Raw genomic sequence first — 25,155 nt, 5'->3', positions numbered from 1 at the left:
TGTCTTTATTTCCAGTATATAGCTGCTCACTCCAAGCATCACTAATAACCAGTTCTCTCCAAAAAGAAGCTGCTTCTGTGTCTCTTAAATGTTGTTGTTGGGGGTGGGGGTCTAGAGTAACCCTAAGGCCTGTCCTTCCAGAGTCTTTCCTGTGGCTTCTGTTGTTCTACCTTTTCAAAGCCAGCTGCTCTGACAGCCCCTGGCCACGTCTTTTGTCTCTACTGCTGTCTCACTGGCAGCATTGCAGATACATGCTAAGGCTTTTGGCATGAGCTCCAGGGATTAAATGCAAACTGCCTTACTTTGGGGCAAGTGCCCTTAGCCACTGAGACATCTCACCAGCCCCACCTCTGTTGTATACCTATGGCTGATTATCATAATCTGTAGAACAGAGTTCCTTCATGGCAATTTCCTTACCCTTACTGAGAACCTCATCAGTTGCTATACTTTGGACTCTAAACGTCTTTCAGAAGAACACACGAGGAAGACTTCGATCAGGAAATGAAACCTCTAAAACTGTGAGGTAAAATACGCCTTCTGTCTTGAAGGTGGTTCACTCAGGTGTTCTGTTACAGTCATGGAAGTCTAACCGGTACCTAGGCTGTTGTTACCACTACAGTTTCCCTCATCCTCAGGAACACAGGCGCACCTGACTGACCTCCCTTGCCGTCTAGCTGGCTGTCTTTCCTGTCTTCTTCCTCATCAGTTGTCTCCTGACAGTTCAAGAGAACAAAAGGCCATGGCCTCCAACCCCTCACCAGCCCTACCAGTACTTACTTAAATGGCTTTTGGTTACAGAATCAAGTCATAACATGTGTGTGCGAGCTTTCTGAACTGTATCATTCTTCAGAAATAGAAATCATAGCTTTTCCTTCCTGCGTTTCTCCTGGCACTGAATCTGTAGCACTGAAACTGAGTCTTCTCAACCGATGGCTATTGATTGAAGTATGATGTCACGGTTTTCTTGCATCGACTTAGGTTGTACATATCCTGCTGAGGAGATAAAGGTTCTCAGACAGGACCTCTCAAATCAGAAAAGGATAAAGGCTGCCGTCTACACAGGGACAATCACACAGGAACTATAGGAAACGTGGTCCTGTAACTCCTCTATGCAGATGAACAAGTCTTCCTTCATTGCTTTAAGACTTTAGGTAGATCTCCAAATTCTTGGAAATGTGAAAGAGGATGGAACACACATTTCTGAAGAACACTTTCAGTTCTTATCTCTGTTATAAAAATCTATTCTTTTTTAAAAGGAATTCAAAGAATCCGCCGCCGCCACCCCACCACCTGCTGGTAAAATCAGTATGATTTCTTGTTTTCACTCTTATGGTTACAAACTACAAAATTGAATTTTAAAAACTAACATTTTTTCTTACATGTAAGTATATATATACATCTATCTGCCATCTCAGTTATTTAAAGATACTGAAATTTGAGCTTCAGATTGTTGATTTTTTCAAAACCATGAGAGTCTGGATATATAACCTATATTAGTTTCTTTGCCCTTCGAATGGCGTTCTGTATATTTGGTGGCAATGCTGTCATCTGGGGAAAAAAATGTATCTTCAGAAGATCTCTTCTAAACTGCAAACATCATTTATAAATTAAACACTGAAAATTCAGAGACATTTCAAATATCAGAGCACTTTAAAGGAATTGTATGTTGTATAAAAAAACGTAAGTACCTCAGAACTAAATCCAAACATTCCTTCACCTTTCCGTTTTCCCATTCACTTTTTCCTGAAATGGGAATGATAGCGTACATTCTAAGAGGTATCTCTGGTGGCACATGGCCACAAGGATCTCACATCACGGTCCCACCTCAGTCTTTCAGACTGGTTTGATGCAGCCAAATCGTAAAACTCCACGTCATGTGGGAGGAGTTCAAGGGTCTTGGAAAACTCTGAGAAATAATGCCAGAAGGTTCATTATCTGGGATGAAATGCCATATAAACTGGTCCTCAGATATCATCTTTTTGGGTTAAGGCTTCACTTCAGTCCCTGACATTCATATACCCACAGCATCTGGAATGTTTGGGTTCAGGCTTTAGCCCAGGCCCTGGCATCCATATATCCAAAGAGTCTGAAGTGTTCGGGTGGAAGTTCCATTCCAAGCCCCCTCCCCTGGGAGTAGCCTCAGTCCAGACTCCACCCCTAAGAAAGCATGTCAAATGATTATCCCTCCCCAGAGATGCTGAAGACCACTCCCTTGGGGTATTTAAAATGCCCCCAAGGGAACAAACATAGTTTTCTGGTCTTTCTTCCCCAGCACCCCTCTGGGAGGCTAGAAAGCCATCCAAATGTATTGGTATCCATTAAACCTGGGCTTTTCCTCATTGAGTTTGACTTGGTGTGACTTGAATTACTACATCAGCAGAGAGGCCGATGGGGTGCAGAGACTTTTCATCATTAGCACGTGCAGACGTTACATCGGTACTCACTAACCACGCAGATTTCTGGGCCACACACTTAGCATGTCAGGGGCCAGGTTGATGAATACAGAACCATGATAGGGATAGGCAAGAAACCTACTTAAACCCCAATCTAGAAAAACGTGGTTTTTATTCAAAATTCTCTCAGGGTTATTCTCGCAAGGAGTATAGGCATCTCTATGGAGAAAAAAAAAAAACTGAGAAATGGCAGCTGGTCATCTTGTAGAGGCAAAAGAAGGAAACTCAAGATCTCACTCCAAACAAATTCTTAGTTCTGATTGGCACAGCAGTAGCACCACACCCCATGCTGAGTAAAGAGGAGGTGAAAGGAAGCCCCAGGCATCATTAGCAAAATGCTAAGTTCAAGTGCAGTTCTTGATGCAGGTGTACACACACACACACATACACACACGATGGGGGGATAGCACATCTCAGTTCTTTGAATACTTTGCAGCACAAAAGCTCGATAAAAGACTCTCAATGAAAAGTTTTAAAATGCTGGGTTTAAACTTTGGAGCAGTAACGCACAGGGAATCCATCTAAGGAGTCACCAAGGAAATTTCACCCAAATTGGTTAATTCAGGCCCTGCCAGTCTGAGCTGTATAGTGTTGTCATAGAGAAGGAGATAAAACACTGAGATCTTAAACCTGTAGGCCGCATTTTTAAACCATAGAGGTGTGTATACCAATGCCATCTTTGCTAGCGATTTTATGTACAGAAAAAATTCCAGGGGCATAGAACTATAGGAAAGGAGTATATATGTTCTTAAGTTTCAACTATTGTTATTAGGTGGTTTTTCTTAAAGAGATTGTAGCATTCACATTTCCAAAAACAATGAGAATATTTTAAATGGTGCCTAGAAGGCAGGACATCTGTAATTTCCCTGTGGCAACATCTACAGTATGATACTAAGAAGGAACAAGCTACAAGTAGCTTAAAGGGGGTGAGGAGGGGAAAAGAACAGAAAAGGGTTTTTTTTCTAAACCAGGTCACACATCATGTCTTCTCTGGATTGAGTTTCAAAGAGAATTGGCCATTCCATATAGGTAAAGGAAAATACAGTTGTCTTTGGCTTTCTTCCAAAGGAAGGTAAACACATCCACAGAGGATGAGAAGGGACAATCAGAAGAGGAGCAAGAGACAGGAACATTAGGGTTGGCACGTTTGGGAGCATATCTCTTGAGGGAACTCAGTAGGCACACAGAAGCCAAGTACTGTGGAGCTAAGAAAGACTTTCAGCAAATGTAGATTAGACCAATAAATAATTGAAGCAGCTTTACAGGGAATCAATTAAAGGAAATGCAGATAGGCCCTTCCATGAGATTCCATTGCTGGTAATGGTTTAAAATTGAGAATGCTGTGATTTTCACCCATTTGTAATTAATGCCAAGACAGAATTAAACAGGCAATCTATCCACCCACCTCTTAGGACGTGGCTAATTCTTCATTCTTGTGAGGCTCCTGATTTTTATGAAACCACTTTCCATTCTCTTTCCTTCACTTCACACATTACCATCCTTATCATTAAATGTTATATTATAATCCTGACACTTAACTAGCATGGTTATTGAATAATAGCCATTGAATTAATAAAATCTCTAGCTGCTAGTTCACAATCTATGTGAAGGAACAAAGATTTAAAGTAGACTTTAAAAAAAAAATTAAACAGAACCCAACTGTGTGTACTAGAAATCCAAGCAGTTAGTAAGCAAGAAGAGAAAAAAAATGGGGCCAGCCTAGGTTACACAGTGAATTCAAATCTAGCATAAGGAACAGTAATCAAAAGCTGGGGTGGGACCCAGTGGCAGAACACTTCGCTAGCACACACAAGGCTTTGTTTTCTGTCCCCAACACTGAACATGAAAAAAAAAGGACACTAACCAGGAAGGGACTCTTTCAGTTTATGCTTATAGATGAGTATCTGCCTGGTATAGGTAACATCCAATATTCAATATTTTTTTTAATATTTATTTATTTATTTATCATGTATACAATATTCTGTCTGTGTGTATGCCTGCAGGCCAGAAGAGGGCACCAGACCCCATTACAGATGGTTGTGAGCCACCATGTGGTTGCTGGGAATTGAACTCAGGACCTTTGGAAGAGCAGGTAGTGCTCTTAACCTCTGAGCCATCTCTCCAGCCCCCTCAATATTTTTAATAAAAATAGCTATGATGTGAAAGTTAAGAAATAGTCCCATTACATGGTGTTTTGTCACAGCAGTAGAAATGTAACTAAGACAAGTATTCAGCAGCAACTCCATCGAATTTTGTCATTACCGTCAGGAAAGAAGAGATGTACATGTTTTCTCAGTCTGTTCCGCCTTTTCTGAGCAGCTAATTCTCTATGTTAACTTTATAGTACATGTGTGTGTACAGATGCATATATGAGCAAATATAGAAACACTTTATATGTGTGTTATTTGCATATGTTCCTGTGTGTACACTTTATATACATAGTTATGACTTAAGTGACAAATCAGTGGAGAATAAAAAATTATAAAATAAAAACAGATTCCTGGAAATTACCAAATTCTTTCACACAAGAACTAGTTAACACGCTCAAGTTGCTGAGTCTGGGTAGGAGCACTGCAAGCCAGTGTGGCTGCAGACAGACACCTAGCTCTAAGAGAATCCTGGAAGGAATCTGTTCCTTGTCCAATAGTACAAAGGTACTTAAGCTTTGCTTCCAGTTTGTGCTTTATACACATAATACCCATCCTGGAAGTGAATTGTTTTAAACCTCAAAGACTGTTCACTAAATTCAAAATAAGATGGAATTCTTGGTTTCGAACCATTCTTGACTTCTCTGCTTTACATAGAGAGTTTCAAATCCAACATAGATGTTTGTTTGGGTCTAAAAGAATTGTCTGCTGAAAAGCCACTTCTGTCACAGGAGGGGCTTATTAGGTTCCCTCTTAGAAGACAGTCACAGGTCAGTCTGCCAACAGCAATTTCACATCAACAGGCAGAGTGTCAGGCAAATCAAATCCAGAAGCGCTCTACTAGTTGGGATCAAATTTGTGTCCCCTTCATTTCTGATTTGCCACCATCTTGATACTTCTATCAGAAGGCAAGAGGGAAGAAAAGAGGGAGAGGGGAAGGGAAGGAAGGATGGAAGGAGGGAAGAATGGAGGGAGGAAGAGAGGGAGGAAAGAAAATAGGAGAGGAAGTTTTAATTGCTCTCTTGAGACACTTTTGTAGGCGGAGACTGCTCGTTCATTTCCCTGCCCCCCAGACCCGATTATTCACAGAGAGACTATATTAATTACAACACTGCTTGGCCTATTAACTCAGGTTACTTAACTAACTCTTACATCTTAAATTAACCAATTCCTATTCATCTGTGTATCACCACAAGGCTGTGGCCTACCTGTAAGGTTCCAGAGCGTCTCTCTCCTTTGGCAGCAACGTAGTGTCTCCTTGACTCTGCCTACTCTCTCTCTATCTCTCTCTCTCTATGTTTGTGTGTGTGTGTGTGTGTGTGTGTGTGTGTGTGTGTGTGTGTGTGTATCTTCCAGCCTGGCTATATTCTGCCCTGTCATACTGTCATAGGCTAAAGAAGCCTTATTCATTAGCCAATAAAAGCAACACATATACAGAAGGACATCCCACATCAGACTTTATAATGAGCAACTGAGTTGAAAGATACAATCAGTCCGTACTTGTAATCTTAGTACTTAGAAGGCTGAGGCAAAAGGATAACAGGATTGCAGGCCAACCTGGGCTACCTGGGCTACCATTAAAACCCATATCTCAGAAAAATAAATAACAGTACAACCAATATTACTGGAAGTCCAAATAGAGATCTACTTCGGAAATAGCATACTTACTGCCCAAATGGAAGTTATTTTTTAAAAATAAAGAAATGTCTCCCATTTATGCTTTCTAAACAGCGTCAATGACAATTTCATTTTTAGTTAATGTTTGGTTGGCCATTGTACTCCTTCATGATTAGACAACATGTCCATATGTACCAGACAATTTTTAGGTGAGCAAATGGTGCTACTTTTGTCCAGTATTTTATTACATATCATATTATGTATAGCTAGAGACAGATGATGTTGCTATAGATACAGATATAAATATTAAACAGCCTGCTGGTAGCAAACATTATTGCCCTGTTCTGAGTTTGTGGGAAGCTCCTATAACATATCACAACTAAAAATTGTAAATGTTTGACTTATTTAAAGATACTTTATTAGATAGTTATAAATGGTCTTCTGAGAAGTCATTGGTATCAAGAATGAGATCTTCTAGTCCACCACTGAACAACTTGGGCACGTGATTGTGTAAGTTGGTGTTTCTGATCCAAGCTATCTCAGACACATTTAAGCCTTTATTTGCCTGTGATGTTCACTGGAGATAGCTTACATATTCATAATCTTACTCACAATCTTATTCTCAGTCCGCAGGCATTTTCTCGCAGAGTCGTTAAAACCATCGCCCTCATGTTTTTCTGCCTCTACCTCCTGGGTACCTTTTCAAATAAACGTTTATGATACCATAGAAATTTCTAACAACCTACATTGTTCATCAGAAGGATTACTGGTTTAAACATTTCATTTTCTCACTTGATAATACACTTTTGTATTGAAAAAGATAAACATCTTCCATCCCCCACCTCGCCCCACCCATGCCAGCTTCCTGAGCTCCCTTTCACCCCTTCTTGTCGTCCTTCCTCTTGTCAATTGGAAAGACATTACGAAACCAGTGGAGGAAACAACAAAGTTCTAAGGAAAAGTGAAGTGGTAATCAGGTCAGATAATTTTTTGGTTAAAAAATAATAGTAATTCTACACACATGCATACTTTCTGGGAGTTGATGCTCAGCATTATACATCTGTCATAACCTGCTGTCTGTCCTCGGAGGCCTTTTCTGGGTTCAGTATTGTCCTGCAGACTGAGGTTGTTATCTGATTCCACTACAAGGCAAAGGTTTCAGAGAAAATTCCAAATTATATGAATTCCAAAATTCCAAAATTATGTGAAGAAATTGTCAGTGAATCCCAGCATCCCACCAAAGATCCTGGGCTTCTATCACAAGGTGCAGTTTCCATGCCTTTCAGAAGGGAGATTCAGCTACTGGGAAAACAGCCTGGGTCTCATCCTGCCCAACATGCTTTGTGGGGGAGGCATAAGTACTTCACTTTGTGGGGTTGTTTCTTTGGCTCTTGGCTTTTTCCTCTGCCTACCCAATATGTCTCCCCATCTCTCTCTGGTTCTGAAACATCAGTCACCAGAGAAAGAAGTCACATTTCAATCCGTAGTTAGTCTCTTAAATAATTAATGAACCTCTTAGCTAATTAACTAAGAGTATTAATTAATGTGCCTACTGAGTAAATGAAGGAGAATGCCACTGCATTAGCTTCGTGGAGTAAGGAAGCAAAGAAAGAGACTGGACTGAGATCCGTGGGTGTTGTACTTGGCCTGATCTTTGCGTCCAGTGAATTACCTCAAGTGTGGGGCTCAATAAAACAATTTACTTATAGAATGAAAAGGAGGAAGGGGAGACAAAGAACAAATAATAGCCTTGTAGAGAGATAAAGAGACAAACCTTTTCCTGATGCTGTGAACTGAGCACAGAACCTCGTAGATGCTAAGCACACTTTTAGCACCATGCTGTACTCTCAGACTTATATGGATACATTTTTCAATGTACACATGTACTACATAATCAAAGACACTCAGGAGATAAAAAAACAAACAGCATAAAGAATGGCAAACTGAAACAGCTAAGAGGCTTCCTAAAAGTATGCCAGAGAGTATAGTTATTCCGATTATCACCGATAGAAAATATTAAAAATCTTGAGGTGCATCTAGAAAGGTTGTAACTGGGGGTGTGGAACTGATTTAGAAGGGTGTTTGCTGTACAGTCATGCAGACCTGAAGTTCATCCACAGCACTTAGGCAAAAAAGTTGGGCATGGCTACACACAGTTCTGTAATCCCAACACTGCTGGCGGAGGAAGCAGGAGAGCTGCCCCCAGCCTAGGCTGTGCTTCAGTGAGAGATCCTGTGCTGAAGAAATAAGGTAGAGGGTGACAGAGCAGTTTGCCAATATTCTCTGGCCTTTGTGTGTGTACACACACACACACAAACCGCACATACACACACAATACACAAACAAGAAATAAAAATAAATGCCATAAACTATTTTCAGTGTGAATTAGGAAAAATTAACAAATAAGTGAGGGCTCTGATGGTTTACATTCCTTCATTCTTGCTAAAAATCCTTTTGGCCCTGGTGGCATTTGTCTTCTCAGTTGCTGGGCACCCTACTGCATCTGATGCCACCGTGCTGTGGCTGTTGACCTCCTACTGTGTATTATCCCTTGGCACAGAAAGAACCTACCAATAATCTGCAGACTCTGGCCCTCCTTGACACTCACCAAACTAACCTCCATGACCACCAACCCACCCCACTCACATAATCCTCCCTTGCATTTAGGAACATGCCACAACAATGTCCCTTGGAGATGCCCGGGAGTATCCTCAATGGCTCTTCATGTGGCACCTCGGAACTCGTATTCCCTTCCCATATCACAAAAGACATTAAGGTACAAGCTCTGGTTCTCATGCTGCCCACCAATGTGCAGAAGCCCAGCTCTGGTATTAAGGTGAGGAGACCGGGCTACATCCTGTGGGGTGGTCCTCTGCTTTTAGATTTTTTTTTTCTTCCATGTATCTTTCTCTAAGACTTCAGCCAGCACAAGAAAGCCATGATCAAAGCCTTCTTCCTATCTACCATAGCCAGAGAGAGACAACTGGTTTCCTACATGGGGACCACATTCTTCCTTCACAAAATGCCACTCTCTTTGCTCTCTTCCTTAGGGCCCTAAAGTATGAGATATTATGGTAGGGCACAACTTAACGGAGAGAAAAAACCGGACTCCAGGCCATGGGACTGACAGGTTTTGTAACTGTTCCTCAATATCAACAGGAAATTGGTTTAAAGACGACCTCCTGCCCACCTACTCACATCAAAATCACAGGTACCTAAGTCCCCTACATAGGATGGTGTGATACCGACACATCATCATCTCCAACAGCTCATCATCAGCAACACATCATCATCACCAACAGCATTGCATGGTATGGATGTCACGGAAGTACTGTGCATTGTTTAGGGAATGGGGACAGGCTATTGTGGCTGCTGCTGCTGCTGCTGCTGTTGTAAGCTAGGATATACTCAGTACAGATTTGATTTTCTCTTGCAAATATCTTTGACCTACAGGGTGAATTCATATGTAGAGAATCCAAAGACATGGAGGAAGAAATGAGAGAGGCTATCTGATTCGGGAACACTTAGCAGTGACAAAATAATCTGTAACCTGCTCACCCAAGGCGCATTGTCTACACCCTCTACCAAGAGCTACAGATGGGAAAAAAATGTTGGGTGAACAGGGAGGTCATCAATGAACCAGTTTTGTTGGACTCTGGAAACAGACAGAAGGCCTATAGATTATCTGGGGAGGCTAAAGAGTAAAGTACCACACTGTTATAATTAAAGGCTCCAAAACCTAGTCATAACACAGCACTTCAAAGCATCTTGGCTATCCTCCTGCCTCTCACTATTGACACTGATAGCTTTTGCATCATTTTAGTACGGAGTAGAAGGGGAGATCTGACTTATGGGAAGTTGTAGGGAATGGCAAAGCCTCAAAGATTAGAGTTTCACATCTGCTCGGCACTCTCCGTCCCCTGAAGATATGCACTCCACCAGTGGGGTCCCCTGAAGAGATACACTCCATCCATGGGATCACACTTCCCCTTTGAAATTCCTGTTCACAGTGGGACAGTGGTGGCACACGCCTTTAATCCCAACATTGGGAATCAGAAGCAGGTGGATCTCTGTGAGTTCGAGGCCAGTCTGGTCTACAAGAACTAGTTCCAGGACAAGCTCCAAAGCTACAGAGAGACCCTGTCTCAAAAAAAAAAAAAACAGAAAAAAGAAGAAAGAAAGGAAGGAAGGAAGGAAGGAAGGAAGGAAGGAAGGAAGGAAGGAAGGAAGGAAGAAAGAGAAAAAGAAAGAGAAAAAGAAAGAAAGGAGAAAGAAATTCCTACTCTACTCACATCTATCCCTTCCTAGATATGAGACAGAATCTCTCCTTATTTTATTAAATCAAAACATTTAAGAGAAACACGCCAAAGCTTCTCTCTATGAACTTTTACCTCCACCTCTACAAAAACAGAGACATGATGGGAAAGAAGCCCCACCACACGATGGGAACACAGCATCAAACAGTGAAAAATCCAAAACTGAGACAGGCAAAGCTGTCACAGTGAAATTCAAAGAAAAATGAAAGCTAGAAGGCAATCATGAAAGGCTTATTGTCCAAGACCCCCAGAGCACGGTAGCCGCCAGCAGAAACCACCCGGGGAAACTTCTCGTGTTCAGAAGTCCGGGTGGTTCAAGGAAACAAGGGATGGTTAAGAGGCTTCAAGGTAGTGAAGAGGAGTCAGCTGAGATGAGGGACTGGAGGGGAGAATGTATCTGCTTTTACAATCGGGTTCCATGGTCAGCATGCAGCAAAGCAAAAATGGGGTCAACGATGTGTTTGTCTGCAGAAAGGAAGCAGGCCTCTAATTTCTTAAAATTTCTTTAAAACATAATCAAACCAGGTGTGGAGAGGTGAACTGGAGCTCGCCAACCAAGCATGATCAACACCCAGCATCCACGTGAAGGTGGAAGGAGAGACTTGACACCACAAAGTTATGTTCTGGCCTCTGTACATGGCTCATGGCATGCACAGGCCCACAGATACACATACACAATAATAATACATTATTTTTAAGTGGTTGTTGTGACTCATGCCTGTAATGGCAGCATTTAAGGGACAGAAGCAAAGAAGACTGTGGATTTGAGGCTAGCCCAGACTAGCTACGTCAAATAATAATAAATTTAATAATTAAAGGGTTGGAGAGATGGCTCAGTGCGTAAAGCAATCATTGTACAAGCATGGGGACCTGAGTTCATACTCCTAGTACTCAGGTAAAAGCCAAACACAGGAGCACATTCTGTAACCCCAGCTCCGGGAGTCAAAGACAGTCAGTTTCCAGGACCTTGTGGAAACCATGAACTTCAGGTTCACTGAGAGATCCTATCCCAATCAGCCAGCAAGGTAGAGAGCACCAGAGACCTCCAGTCTCCACACACACGTGAATAGGCAAACACACAGAAATGCATGTACACAGACAGGCACAGAGACACATAACATATAACAATAGCAATAAAATAACCTCAACTGTCTCTAAAGGTCATGTTACAATTACTACTTTTCCTTAGATAGAAAATCAACACTTGGGGTGAAGCTCAGAGCCTTATGTATGTCGGGCAAGCACACTGCCACTGAGCCCCATCCTGCCCAGTGAATGCCTCTCAAAATGCATCTGCTGCTGGAGGAAGGTCTTATGTTGGATAATCACTAGCAGTGTCCTCCTAGGTGTTGGGATGACCAGTAGTTGAAGAAGACCTTCTGGAAATGGAACGTGGAATGAAGAGGTACAGGAAGGCAGTAGGGAAAGCCAGAGACAGATGAGCAGCCACACTACCGCCTTTGTGAGACCCCTACTGAGGCTTCTGTTCAGCGCATCTCTACTACGCTCACAAAGATGTTTACTATGTTCCCTGGAAAAGCAACCGTACTCCCTCCTGACCCTAACAGCTATCCCAAGATACCCGCTGTGATCCGTGTTTTCTGATATTCTGCAAAAGCTTGAGAGACTAAAGCAGAACCAACAAGGAGCACAAACCTTACAGGTTCCAGAATAATCTGTATCCTTCAGTCTTTTATGGTATCCATGATCATAAATTACACATAATCCATTAAAGAACATGGCGAGCCCAAATCCCTATTGCTTCCAACAGGATTGCAAAGAGCTGAGCTGGTCCTGTCTGTGGGTAAGTAGGGAAGTTGCTAATATTTCTTCTTCATTTTGAATAACAGCTTTCAAAATTGTACCTTCTAAAGTTCAGGGTCCCCCAAAGCCCTGGAAGTGGGAGAGTAAAGAGAAAGGGGAGTTTGTCCCTACATGGTCTGGGTACACAACCTCATTTTGTTCTCTTTCCAAAGTAGGCAGAACTGGGCAACCACTGAATAACTGTTTAAAGAATCATTTCCCTAGCAATAAATAAAAAGTCTATAGAATCCTGATCCGGAAAACTAACAATATTTTAGCATTTTCTTTCTCAAAAAGAATGTGAACCACCCAGCCTGGAAAGATAGACATTCCCTGTTAAAATGGTGAGCTCAGGGGTCTTCCTCCTGAGCTCAGGGGACTTCCTCCTAAACTCAGGGAACTTCCTCCAGACTTCCTCCTAAGAAGAGCTTGTCATCTGGCTAGCAGTCTTAAACATTTAAGGATTTTCCATGTTACACATTCAGTTTCTAACTTTTGTTTGTAAGGTCTCTGGAAGTCAAGGCTCAATTTCTCTTTATTTTTTTTTTATTTTACTTAGTGTGTGTGTGTGTGTGTGTGTGTGTGTGTGTGTGTGTGTGTATACACATGCTCATGTACATACACATGGAAGACATAGGATAATTTGGAGCACTTGGAGCACTCTTACTAAATTGGGATTGAACTCAGGTCCTTGGGCTTGGTGGCAAGTGCCTTTACCCACTGAACCATCTCTCACCAAGCCAGGGCACACTTTTTTAGCCATAAAGAAGAAAAGCTATTACGTTGATCCCCAGGTGAGCTATAAAAGCCTGATGCCCCATAGGTGAATTATAATGCTAACCACTAAAGAGAGAGTTCCACTTCCTCTGCTTGTGGAATGGGCTACACAGCCAGTGGGGGGTTCCTAAGCACCACTGATGCAATGTCTTTGAAGCAGTTCGCCTTGTGATGTCGGATAAAGGGGAACCAGTGATGATAAAAGGGCTTTCCTTCGCTCTCTTCCTCTTGAAGGGCAGGTTCCAGGGCACACTACATCCACCATGGTTGTGGCTGGCCAAGTAATGTCCCCAGTTGTATGCAAGCTGGTGAATGCCTGCGAGCCACCGCTTTGCACTGTTCCAAGATGCTACTCGTGGTGTGCCTGTTTGCTTTCCAGCATTTGATCTAGCTTTCTGATGACAACTTGGCACCTATAGAGCCCAGAAATGCTGAAGGGGATGAAGTAGCAGTTAAAAATGCTGGCGAAGTAGCAGGTAAAAATGCTGGCAGCGTTCACAATCCTCCCCAAAACAGTGGTGATGGGGGAGATAAGAGAGATAAAAGGTAAAGAGATAATGACATATAGTTATTAATAACTGCCTAGACGGGACTGGAAAATCAAGTCCATTGTTCCCCTCTTTTTTTCCTCACTTGATAAATCAGCTAATGAACTGAAAGTAACTAGGATTAGAAGAACAATGCTAAAAGACTCCAGAATTTGAAGACTCAGAGCTATGAATCTATTTAATTCGGATAACATCAAAATTGCCAAAATAAGTATACAAAAAATTAATAGTCAGTTTTCCTCCCAACCCGGTAAGCTGTTTAGAATTCCAGAGATCAAGACTCTAAGGAAATGGTCTGCTACAGAATCAAATAATTTTAATAAATTAAAACAAGATCAAACATGCCATTACTAATTATTACAATTAGGGAAGGTATCTTCCTACTTTTTTGTAAAAGGGAATGCACTGTTAACAAAAACATAACCTCTCAAACAAAAGTGCAGTGATCCCCTCTTACTTCTAGTGTGTACACAATCCCTCCTTGGCCTGCGCTGGGCACCTCTCACACAGCAATGGCTTGCATGCGCATGTTCTCTAGACAGGACTAGGGTACTGGTTAAGACATGAGGAACACACAGTTCAGGCTTAGTTCTAAGTTTGACCCCTTATTAGGGAAGCTCAGAAGGCCAAGTTAATAAAAATCCTCCATTAGATGCTTCACTCAAATAAGGAAAACCACAGATGCCTGTCTCAGAGGGCTGTTTGAGAGATAATAAAAGGTTTGCAGTTATATGCTTGGAAAATAGCAAGGATGTTGTTGATGAATTCAATGACTTTATATCCATGACACACTTCCTGACTCCTTGTACATATCAGGAAATGGGTTCATGTTTCCTGAACACAGGTGAACTTCCCACATTGCCTGTCTGATGGCATGCCACCCTTTCTTTCAAGAAATAGTAGTTGAGCAAAATCTCACAGAGAATTTGATGCTGGAACCCCACAGTCCTTTGTGCATGTCTCTGTTAGTTCCTGCCCCACCTACCTGGCAGCATTTGTTCATGCTGCTTCCAAAGTTTGCGGTTTGCAACATGGGAGAGAAGGCATCCACAACTGATCACCATGCCCAAAGGAAGCTGTGTGCTTATAAAAGACAGTTATTGTTGCTATGAGATTCCTGCTCAATCTTCAAAGTCCTGTTTGCACCCAATGAGGAAAGGGTTAAAACAATTTAAAAGTTTTTTTAAAAAAATTAATCTGTGAAGGTTTATGGTAGTGTTCTGGAGAGCACCTGCTATAAAAAGGGAAAAAGAAGAGAACTTATACAGAAAAGAGATAGGTAATTAATAATCCTTGAAATGTGAGTTCTGGAGTTCTGTTCAAAAGTTGATAGTTTCTTGGGGTAAGATTACTTCCACCATGGTTTATCCACTTGTGGGCAGGAGCTTGTGATTGCCTTCAGTCTCTTTAGGTAGGACTTGGAACCACTTCTCAGTCCAATTGGTGACAGGAATAGGGCTCAAAGTAGAATTCGTTGTTGGTTAATGCCATGAAAATTGGTTGGGAGCTAACGTATGATTTGTGTAGAATGCCAGTTCTGGTGTGCTAAACCATTAATCTCAAAACTGGGCACTGGCCAAGAAAAGATGCTGTTTTGTATTGGTAAAGACATGCCTGCTTTACCTTCCAGAGGATGCAGGCTCGGTCTATGCTCATCACCAATACGTTTTTTCTTTCCAGGTTAGGGGTCATCAGATAATCATAGAGAACTAGCTCAACATATCAGAAAACAGACGTCAGTCCACCAATCAAACACTTGCAGGAAATGTGAGGAGAGAGCTTGTGAGGACAGAGGACCTCCACACACGTGGGGTGACTGAGCTTAATTGACGATATAGACTCAGAGAGAGGGATCAGTGTGGATTGGATGGAACGGAGAGCTTCATGCTCATGGTTGGGTGAGAATGGGGCCTTGAAGGCTGAGCAGGAATCTCAGAGCAACACTGACTGTCTTGCATAAGCACACAACTCCCTTTAGACATGGTGGCATGTTTGGTCAGTTGTGGACGGCTTCTGCTCAGCTGACAAGCCAGTACCCATTAGCTCCCTACCAAATGCATAACTTTGGAAATATAAACTGAAAAGGAGCCTGTGGCTTTGTGGAAAGCGGAGTTTATTCTCCATACCCCAGATACTTGCAGCTGCCTCCTGACAGATAAACAAGGCACACTGTCTTGTTTTACAGGAGGAACACAAAGAACTCGGGCAACTGACCCAAGGTCACAACTAATGAACCGCTCAAAATATTTCTTCTCACTTCTCTCCTCCCTTTTTCTTCCATCCTCCCTCCTAGGCACAGTTTTAACTACGTCACTGACCAATAATCTTCCAAGAACGTGCTCAGCACCTTCCTCTACTATGTCAGCCAAGGTCATGGCTTTGAAAGCGTGTCCTACATTTCACATTGAGATTGGGGGTCCCCGTAGAAAACCCTGCCACTCAAAACCCCAGTCCTCACCCAAGTGCTACAGCATATTGAAGGCAAGTTGGCATCTAAAATGGTTGACTGGGAGCCAATTGTGGCATTCTAATCTTTGTTCGTGCTGTCAATGTGACATATGAAGGAATATGGATAAAGTGACAGGATGCAAACAACGCGAGACACTGGTGTGAGATCCGTAGACAGGGTGTTAGCCCCACGTGAAAGGCAGTTGGGTCAAGTTAACACCTTGTGTTTCCCCCACATTTGCAGTATGGAAAAGCTATTTACAAATGTTTTTAAATATTTAGGACCAAATAAATCAATATTGTTGGGAAACATTTACTCTGACCAGAAGTCATTTACTTGCCCTAGTCCCGTGGGAATAACGAAACTGAGAATATCGGGATGATCCAAGGTGGAGAGCAATACAGATGTCCAGCACTTTCGCCCCGAGTGCTCAGACAGCCCTGCTGCCAGGCTGCACACTGGCCTGTGGCCGGCATGAGCAATACGATGGTGACATTCTCCGAACAGTGGCTTAAGGATTCTCTTTATACTAAAGTAGGTCTCCTGCGTGTTACCTGGCTCTGCAGTTCGCTCTGTTGCTTCAGGCGAAGGTTTTCAGGTGTGTCCGCCACCGTGGTGAAGGACTGCTTTGGGTAGTGTCTGTGAAGAAACATTTTAAAAGGACATGGTGAAACAAATGCCATAAGGCAATGCCTTCAAACCAATGATTTCACCCTTCCCTTCTGCCACACTAAAGAGGGACTGGTACCCTTGGCTAAGGTCATGGCTGTCGTTACTCTAGATGCCATCCTTTCTCAAGACCCTTTGTCACTGGTATTTTTCTCTCTCTCTCTCCTGAAACTTAATCCTCAGACCCTTTTCTGCTAGATCCTAGGTCCTCCTACCAAGCACCAGATCATGCTTGAAACTCCCCGACTTTTATTGTACCTGCCTCAGCCCATCCATTACTCTAGCGTGTGGATCAACTTTCAGCCTTCAGCCAAATTTCCTTTCAAAGTGGCTTCACCTCGTCTTTGTCCATCTCCTTTCCAGCTCTCGTTCCCAACTCTACAACAAGCTTAAAGCTTCATTCTAGAAACTTATCTCTCCCAAGTCTCACCGACTTCCCATGGAAACATCTAGTAGGTATCTTTTAGTCCTCTTGCTTGCCCATCCCTCTATTTTGAAATGTGGCTCCTTCTCAGTTTCCGTGTCCCCCACCCAGTCCCAGCCTGGCTGCTCCTTCTCCCTTTCCTTCTTCGCTCTGGTCTTCTGAGGTCTTCTTTCGTATACCCCACCTCAGGCACCTCACACGGGCAGTCCTCTGCTCAGTCCACACCACTACCTACGAGATCTTAACCCATTCCTAAAGCTTTTAGGGCCTGCTATTTATTGGTTTCTTTTCAACCCAGTTTTCAGACTCAATGGCGTTTCACTTTGAACATCCCACGCCCACCATAAACTCAGTCACACTGTGACTCAGCCGTTCATCATCCCTCCCAGCCCTATAGCAAATGCCTCCTGTTTCCTCCTTTTTGTTGGGACTGGAATAAATAAGTTGGGTATCTCAGGGTAACTTTAACACCTCATACATTAACCAATTGGCATCTCTATCTGATACACACACACACAACACACACACACACACACACACACACGATACAATATTTGCTGCTCTTGCCCTTCCTATCTGAATTGTTGAAATAAATGATCCAAATGCAAATCTGGTCACTTTGCCAAGTAAAACCTTTCACCCGTGCAATAATGTCCTGCTGACATTAGCATCAAGTCCAGGCTCCTGTTCTCCAAGGCCCCCATGTCCAGCCCTCTCCAGAGCTCTCACTCAGTCCATGCTCTGGTTAAGGGGATCACTCCACGCTCAGAGTTCATCCCTCTTGTTCCCATCTCCCTTGGAAATGCTATTCCTCCTGCCTGGAACATCTATCTGCTTCCAGTCCTCTTCCCTTGATAACCGTGATTATCTTTCGGGTCTTGCCTGATGTCACGCTCTCTGAGAAGCATCCCTGGCCTCCCAAGCTGGGTAAGAAGAGGCTCTAGGTGGACTTTCCTCCCCTTGCTACAGTGCCTCACATCCTCACTCATGCTTTCTGACCAGCCTCACCTACCCTCTTTGATGAGCGCTCTATGGAAGCAAGAACTGGCTGTCCTGTCCCTTGTCAGAGTACATTCCTGGCACGATCTCCATTCCTACTGGTGCCTGGCTCACAGTGTGAGCTCAGTAAATATTTGCCTGGGGCGGGGGACAAGGAATACAATCATAGAGTAACTTCTAATGTTCTCCAGCACCATAGGGTGACTGCGATTGACAACGATTAATTAGCTATTTCCAAATAGTAAAGAGGACATGGGCTGTTTCCAGCACAAAGAAATGTTAAACTTGTGTGTGTGACAGATACACCAATGACCCTGAACTATTGTTATACATTGTGTGCATGTATGGAAAGGCCATTTGGTACCCATAAATATATGTAACCTATTATGTGTCAAAGATAAACATGACAAATATTCCAGACAGAAGAATGGAGGAATGGAAAGGAAACAACCAAGCCTAAGAGATCAAGATAAACCACAGGAAAGGCCTGGCCTGGCATGTGACATAGATATACATTGTCACACTTGGACAAACATGAAGCTTGCCCTTAGATGTGACCTTCAGGAGGTGGGGAAATGGCATTTCCTCCCTTCATGTAGGTAAATGGTTCGAGTTTATTGTGTTTTTTTCTGGCCTGATATGTCAAGAAATCATTTCTGTAGTGGTCCTGAGTTCCTAGGATCATCTTTCTCCTTCTTCTGACTTAGACTAAGGTCTCATTACAGGTACCTGGGAGCACCATGTGGTTGCTGGGAAATGAACTCATGACCTCTGGAAGAATAGCTAGGGCTCTTAACCTCTGAGCCATCTCTCCAGCCCCCTGCCTCTGCCTCCTTCAGCAAATGCTACTGGCCCATGCCACCAGAGAGTACACAGTTGTGTTGGTGACCGGTAGATTCATTCGCTCTAGTAAGCATCTGCAGTAGATAAGGTGTCATCCATTCCTGGTGACTCTCCTGCAGAGACTCCCTGAGGACCAGGCCTTTCTAAGGACAACTTTGGCACTGTGCTCCAGACAACAGACAGCTCAAGAAGAACAGCCAGCTCCACTGGGATATGGATTAAAAGTTGAACTTCAATAGACTTTATATGTAGCAACTGTTAATTGCCACTTTTAAGGACTGTAAAAAGAATTTGTCAAGATTTTTCACCAATGTATTCTATGATATTCCATAAAGTGCCCATTATCTGGAGGGTTAATCTGAAGGCTCTCTGTTTTTTGGACTGTGATAGAATGCACTCTTGCATGTGTGTGCAACTGTTAGCCGGCTTAGCCCCAACTGCACCCACACACAGGTGAACTCATTCGGGATGGGAAGGCATTCTTTACGAGGCAACTTTTCACCTGCCGATCACGTTCAGGTGAAAAAAAATTGCATGAGCTTTTCAAGAACGCGCTAATGTTTATACAAACTGCCTTCCTGCATGTACTCAGGTTTCCTATTCATAAGGCAAAAATGATTTCTACTGTGAACCATGCAACTTCGCTGGCCACTCAGGCTTCTGTTTTTGAAGTATTTCATGAAAATCACCTATTCTTACCATTGGACTTTATAATGAGAAAATGGAATGGATTTGAACTTTAAAAAATATATGCATATAAAGAAACATCACTTTCCTATGTCTGAACTTAGCAGCACATATGAAGTCCTATTTAGAAAGAGGGTTCAAAAACAACTGAGAATGTGGGTGTTTTTTTTAGAAGACACAGTTTGCTAACCTGATTACAAAACAGCAGACTTCCTGACAGGTTGTGCAAAGTTACAGTTACATTTACAACTATAAAAAGATGCCAAGATATCACACTTTTTCCAATATCCTTTTCAATCCTGCCATTCAAGGATTTTTTTTCATAGTAGGTTAATCTATATATAACTTGCTCTAAAGACTGTGACAAAATGAAATTATCCAAAATCTCAGTGTGGAAAGAAAAGTCTAGTTTACTCTATTTATTTACTTACTTATATGTACATACATGCATATGTATGTATAAGGCATGCATATGTGTGTTTATGCATTGCCTATGTTTATGTGTGCCTATGGGAGAGGAAGTCAGACAACCAGGGGTGTCCACTTTGTTCTTTGACACAGGACCTCTCATTGTTCTGGGTCTCGTGAGTTAGGCTAGGCTAGCTGGCCAGGAAGTCCCAGGAACCCTGTCCCCAATTCTTCCAGCATTGGGGTTATAAGCCCACACAATTACACCCAGCTGCTTTTAAACACAGGCTCTGGGGCATCATCTCAGGTCCTTATACTTACACGGCAAGCACTTGGCTGACTAAGCTCTCCCTCCAGCCTCCTCGTTTAGTCTTATAACCAAACTAATCAATATTAAAGAAAAGAAAGTATTCATGTCAGAAAGGCCTATCACAGGTCATGGATACTAACACAAATTTAAACCTATAGATTTGACCATTCAAGTCAAAGAGATATCAAATTTAAGAGATTATGGTCTTCAAATAAAAATGCTATCAATAACATATAGAAGAACCTCATGAGTTGAAACCACGAAGCTCAGAAGAAATAAGTATAATTACAGCACCGAGTGCATTGTATGAAGCAGTGTGTGCAAAGTCAGAGATGCCTCATTAATTCTTCCATATGGACTAGATCTGAAAATACCGTCAAATGCTGGGTTTCTCGAGGTCATAGCCATCAGAATTAACCTGACAATCTTGTCTAAAGGTAGAGTCTCATCTCCCAGTTTCCCACCATCCAGTTCTACTTCAGAAGAAAAGCAAGCCAGACACAAAATAAAGAGGGTGGGCGAGCTTGTGAGAACACTGAAGAGAGAAATGAAGCATTCCAACCTCAAGGAGCGGCGGTAACACACAATAAATTTTCACTCCCTCAGTGTAGTGTGTTTAAATAGCTGTGAAAAGATCTTCCTGAAATTAATGTCTTTGGCAAATAAAACAAATAAAATTTATTTGCCAAACTCATAAGAAGGAAGTTTTTGTCCTCTGCAATATTAGGAATGAGAACACAGGGTAAAGAGGATAGGGCGTATGAAAGGGATGCTCCAAGGGAAGCAAGAACCAAATCGTTAAGGAAAGAACCATAACAGTGAGCAGCGTGGCAAGAGCTTCCAAGTGACACTTTTAACTTGTAGGCAACCAGTGTCTGTCTAATTGGACTTGAGGCTGGCTCCCGAGGAGGAAATTCATGCCTCACACTGTAAATCTAGCCGACTTCCTGGAGCTGGTGAGGTCATGAACCCTAGAGGAGAACCGACTGCTGCCACTTTCCTAAGTCAGTCTAATTTTCAGCTGCGTTCTAAGTATTTATCCTCAAAACCACAGAAAAGTAGAGCCCCCATGCCTCACCAAATGAATTTGTTTTGGCAGCAGATGGCGACCGTTACAGAAATCTACAACTGGTCCAAATGAAGTGAAGAACCAGCTGCAGGGTGCCTAGCGGTGCCAAGTTGACGCACCTATACCATGACCTACACCTAAGACTCAGGGAGCATCATGGGAGGGATGAATGAAAGAGAGCAAGGGCCAGAGGACCATATGTCATGCAGATCACTTCAAACGATGCCCGGGGTCAGAGCAAGTTTTCAATTGCATGTCTACTGTCAACAGCGCTAGTATCACTGCCAGTCTTCTCTCTTTGCCCTGCCACAGAGTGGCTTCACACCTCTGTGTATCGGTGCTTTCATCTACGTAAGGGGGATACGTATTCCCGCCCATCGGTGAGGAGGCTGCTTGAATCACATGACAAACACTTAGAAACTGAAAGGGACTGTGGATGTGAGACAGTAGTAACCCACTTAGATTTATAAACCTAAGCGCCTTCTGCTCGTAGTTAAGGTGAAGTCTGTGCTTTAATCCAATGGTCCTCAACCGCTGTCCCCAGAGGACAGTTAACAACATGCAGAGTCTGGAGAGGTTTTTTTGGTTGTCCCAGTGGAGAAGTATGCTACCAGCATCTAGTGGGTAGAAGTCAAGAATATTGCAAAGCATCCTATAGGATGCCAGGCAGCCCCACCTCCCAAAATAGAACTGCTCCTGTCAGAAATACCAATATGCCACAGTTGAGAACCTTTATTAGATAGATAGATAGATAGATAGATAGATAGATAGATAGATAGATAGATAGATAGATCCCCAGTGAGAAACCTAGGCAGAGAGGATCCACTGAGCTTGCCCTGGTTAGCAGCATTTGACCAGTGGGTTAATAAAACTTTCATCACTGTGACAAATACTGTGAGTTGAAAGGGATATTTATTTGGCTCACAGGTTCTAAGTCTCAGTCCATCATGGTAAGGAGGCATGGCAGAGCCAAGCAGTTCACATCATCATGGCCGGAAGCACAGAGACAATACCTGGACACACAGACTTCATCTTTTTTTCCCACTTTTTATCCCATCTGGAACTCCAGCCTGCAGGATGGTGCTGCTCACATTCAGAGAAAGTCTTCCCCATGCTTAGTCAGTCCTCTCTGGAAACAACTTAGGGCCACACCCGATGGAGTGCTTTACTAATCTCCTGGGAGCTTCTCAGTCCAATCAAGTTGATCAACAATGTGAGCCACCCCACCATGTGTGGCCCCAACTCATCCTTGGGAGCTAAGCGTTGCTGGTGGCTCTACCGAGAGAAGACCTTACAAGCTCCCAGCTTGCTTCCCTTGGAAGTTTCCCCTGTCTGTTCCCTTTGATGACTGTGGCTTCTATATGTTCATAACAGACCATAGATTTAAAGAGCACAGCTATGTGTGTTGAGTCCTAGGGGACCTCCTAAACAATGGGACCATGGGACAGTCTTGATGACCCCCTGACACAGATCCTTTGTGCCTGGCAAGATATTCTTCTTGAAAAAGTGTCTTAACATATTTTCAAACAATATTTACTTTTTTTAAAAAAAAATACAACTCTAATTCTTTAGAACATTTTTTAAAAAAGAAGTTATGATCTCGTATTACTAAGTTGACTCCTCATCTCCACCTTTCTGAGTTATGGGAGTGACCCATAACTAGACCATCTTTCATGCTCTGAGTGGCTTCACCAAGAGGATAATTTCACCCAAAGGACAAAATCAACAACGATTTCTGCCTGCAGAGAGATGATAGGGGTTTATAGGTAATTTTGAATATTTTCCTCAAACCTGAGTAATTCTGCTTTTTAGGAATAATTCCTATCACTCAAAATTGCCTTTTAAGATAAAAAAGTAGCCCATTTTAAATAAACAACTCTGGGGGAAGATCACTTAGGAAATTAATTAGAAAGGTGACATTTCAGAAAGAAAAAAATAATTAAAGAAAGACAATGCCAAAAAGGAGTTATGCAAGCAAATGTGTCCACATAAGTGCACAGATACAGTGTGTCTACATAGACACACAGGCACACATGTCCAGTATGTCCACATGTACACAGAGATACACAGTGTGCCCACACACACAGGCACACAGTGTCAAGAATAATAACAATGTCAACCATCTGAGAACTTACTAAGACAAATCTAAAAAACTAGACAAGTTGAAAGTATGAAAATTAAAGTATTCAGAGATCTTTCATAAGAAAAATTAGAACATTATTAAGTTTCAGATTTTGCTTAAATACGTGTGATAAAACTTTATGGATAGCCATAAGGAATAGAATTATCCTTCATAAATTCAAACTTCATGAAAGTGAAAAAAGAAAAATAAAATTTTAAAGCGTCAATAGTCTTACTCAATACAATAAAAATGAAAATGGAAGGAAGAAGTTACAATGAATAAACAGGACAGAAATTTAGAAGTTGAGAAAAATAATTCAATAATCATAAAAAGGTAATTGGGAAATACTTGCCTGATAAAAGTCTATTACTTCATATTTTTCATTCTACCATAAAACAGCTACACTAATATAAAAGAAAATTATTGGTGACAATAAAAGTTATAAATGTTACACAGTGATAAAGATTGAACTCACCAATGGAAATGCATCCTAACTGTAAATAAGCCTAATATTAGCCTCAAACATGTTTAAATATCTGTGAACACATACATGACAAAGGAGAAAATGTAAAATTAATAAGGCAAGGGAAATTGGCATATTCGCCAACAAAGAAAGATTCCAACATAATTCCCCCAATTATTACTAGGTCAAGAAAACAAATGCAAAATAGATAAAGATATCCAACATGGGAAGTACAGAACTCATGATAATCATGATAATGCCAGGCATGAGGCATTCAGGGCCTCAGGGTATAGATCAATGATAGACTCAGGGTATGAGACACCCTGAGTTTGATGCCCAGCACCACAAAAAGGAGGGGACTATGTAATCTTAACATGTGGCACTTGCCAATCAAAAAGGGTGTCTGACATATCAGAGCAAGAATGGCTCCACACTGCTTTCCACAGCTCCTGTGGGTAAGGTTTGCACAGTACCAGTGTGCCCTGCGGGAGGAGACACGACTCTTCATGATACTGACTTTTCACAGGATTCCGTCCTGTCTGAATGTGCCTTGCCCAGACTGTATTCACAGCCAGGTGTAGCGAGAAGAAGTCGTGGTGTGAACCTGGACCGGGAGTCAGAGGGGAATGAACAGAGATGTGAGAGAGAGAGAGAGAGAGAGAGAGAGAGAGAGAGAGAGAGAGAGAGAGAGAGAGAACAAGGCTGAGACACAGAGGGACCAATAATCCCACGTGAACCATGAAAAGGCAGCTGATGCTATAGCTGCCTGGAGGAGACACGCGGAGCCAGAGCCACCCCTAGGGAAGGAAACAAGAGAAATAAAGACAGCAGGTGGGCAGCAGGTGCTGCAGAGCCAAGGAGGCTGAACAGAAGCAGTGCCTACTCACCAAGGGATCGGAGGCCCAGGAAGTGTGGAAGATGGAGCAACTTCAGGCAGAAATATGAACCAGTGAATTTACATCTATTCGGTGCTGTGTTCTCCAGAAAACAAAAATGTGAACAGATTTGTTTAAGGAAGGCCTCCTCAGATGCCTAGACGATCTGAACGCCA

At 42.4% G+C, this 25,155-nt stretch overlaps 1 protein-coding gene across 2 annotated transcripts in view; it reads right to left on the bottom strand.

Moving 5' to 3' along the window:
- Positions 1–25,155, bottom strand: part of Nebl (nebulette) — a 351,846-nt gene that overhangs the window by 196,571 nt on the left and 130,120 nt on the right. For both annotated transcript variants that reach the window (XM_087896342.1, XM_087896343.1), the window contains exon 3: positions 16,665–16,749. In XM_087896342.1, the coding sequence (XP_087752468.1) occupies positions 16,665–16,749 (85 nt within the window). The remainder of the gene's footprint in view (positions 1–16,664; positions 16,750–25,155) is intronic.

The sequence above is a fragment of the Myodes glareolus genome, chromosome 14, assembly GCF_982192425.1.
Source record: "Myodes glareolus chromosome 14, mMyoGla1.1, whole genome shotgun sequence".
Taxonomy (NCBI): domain Eukaryota; kingdom Metazoa; phylum Chordata; class Mammalia; order Rodentia; family Cricetidae; genus Myodes; species Myodes glareolus.
This window is presented reverse-complemented; position numbering and strand designations above follow the sequence as displayed.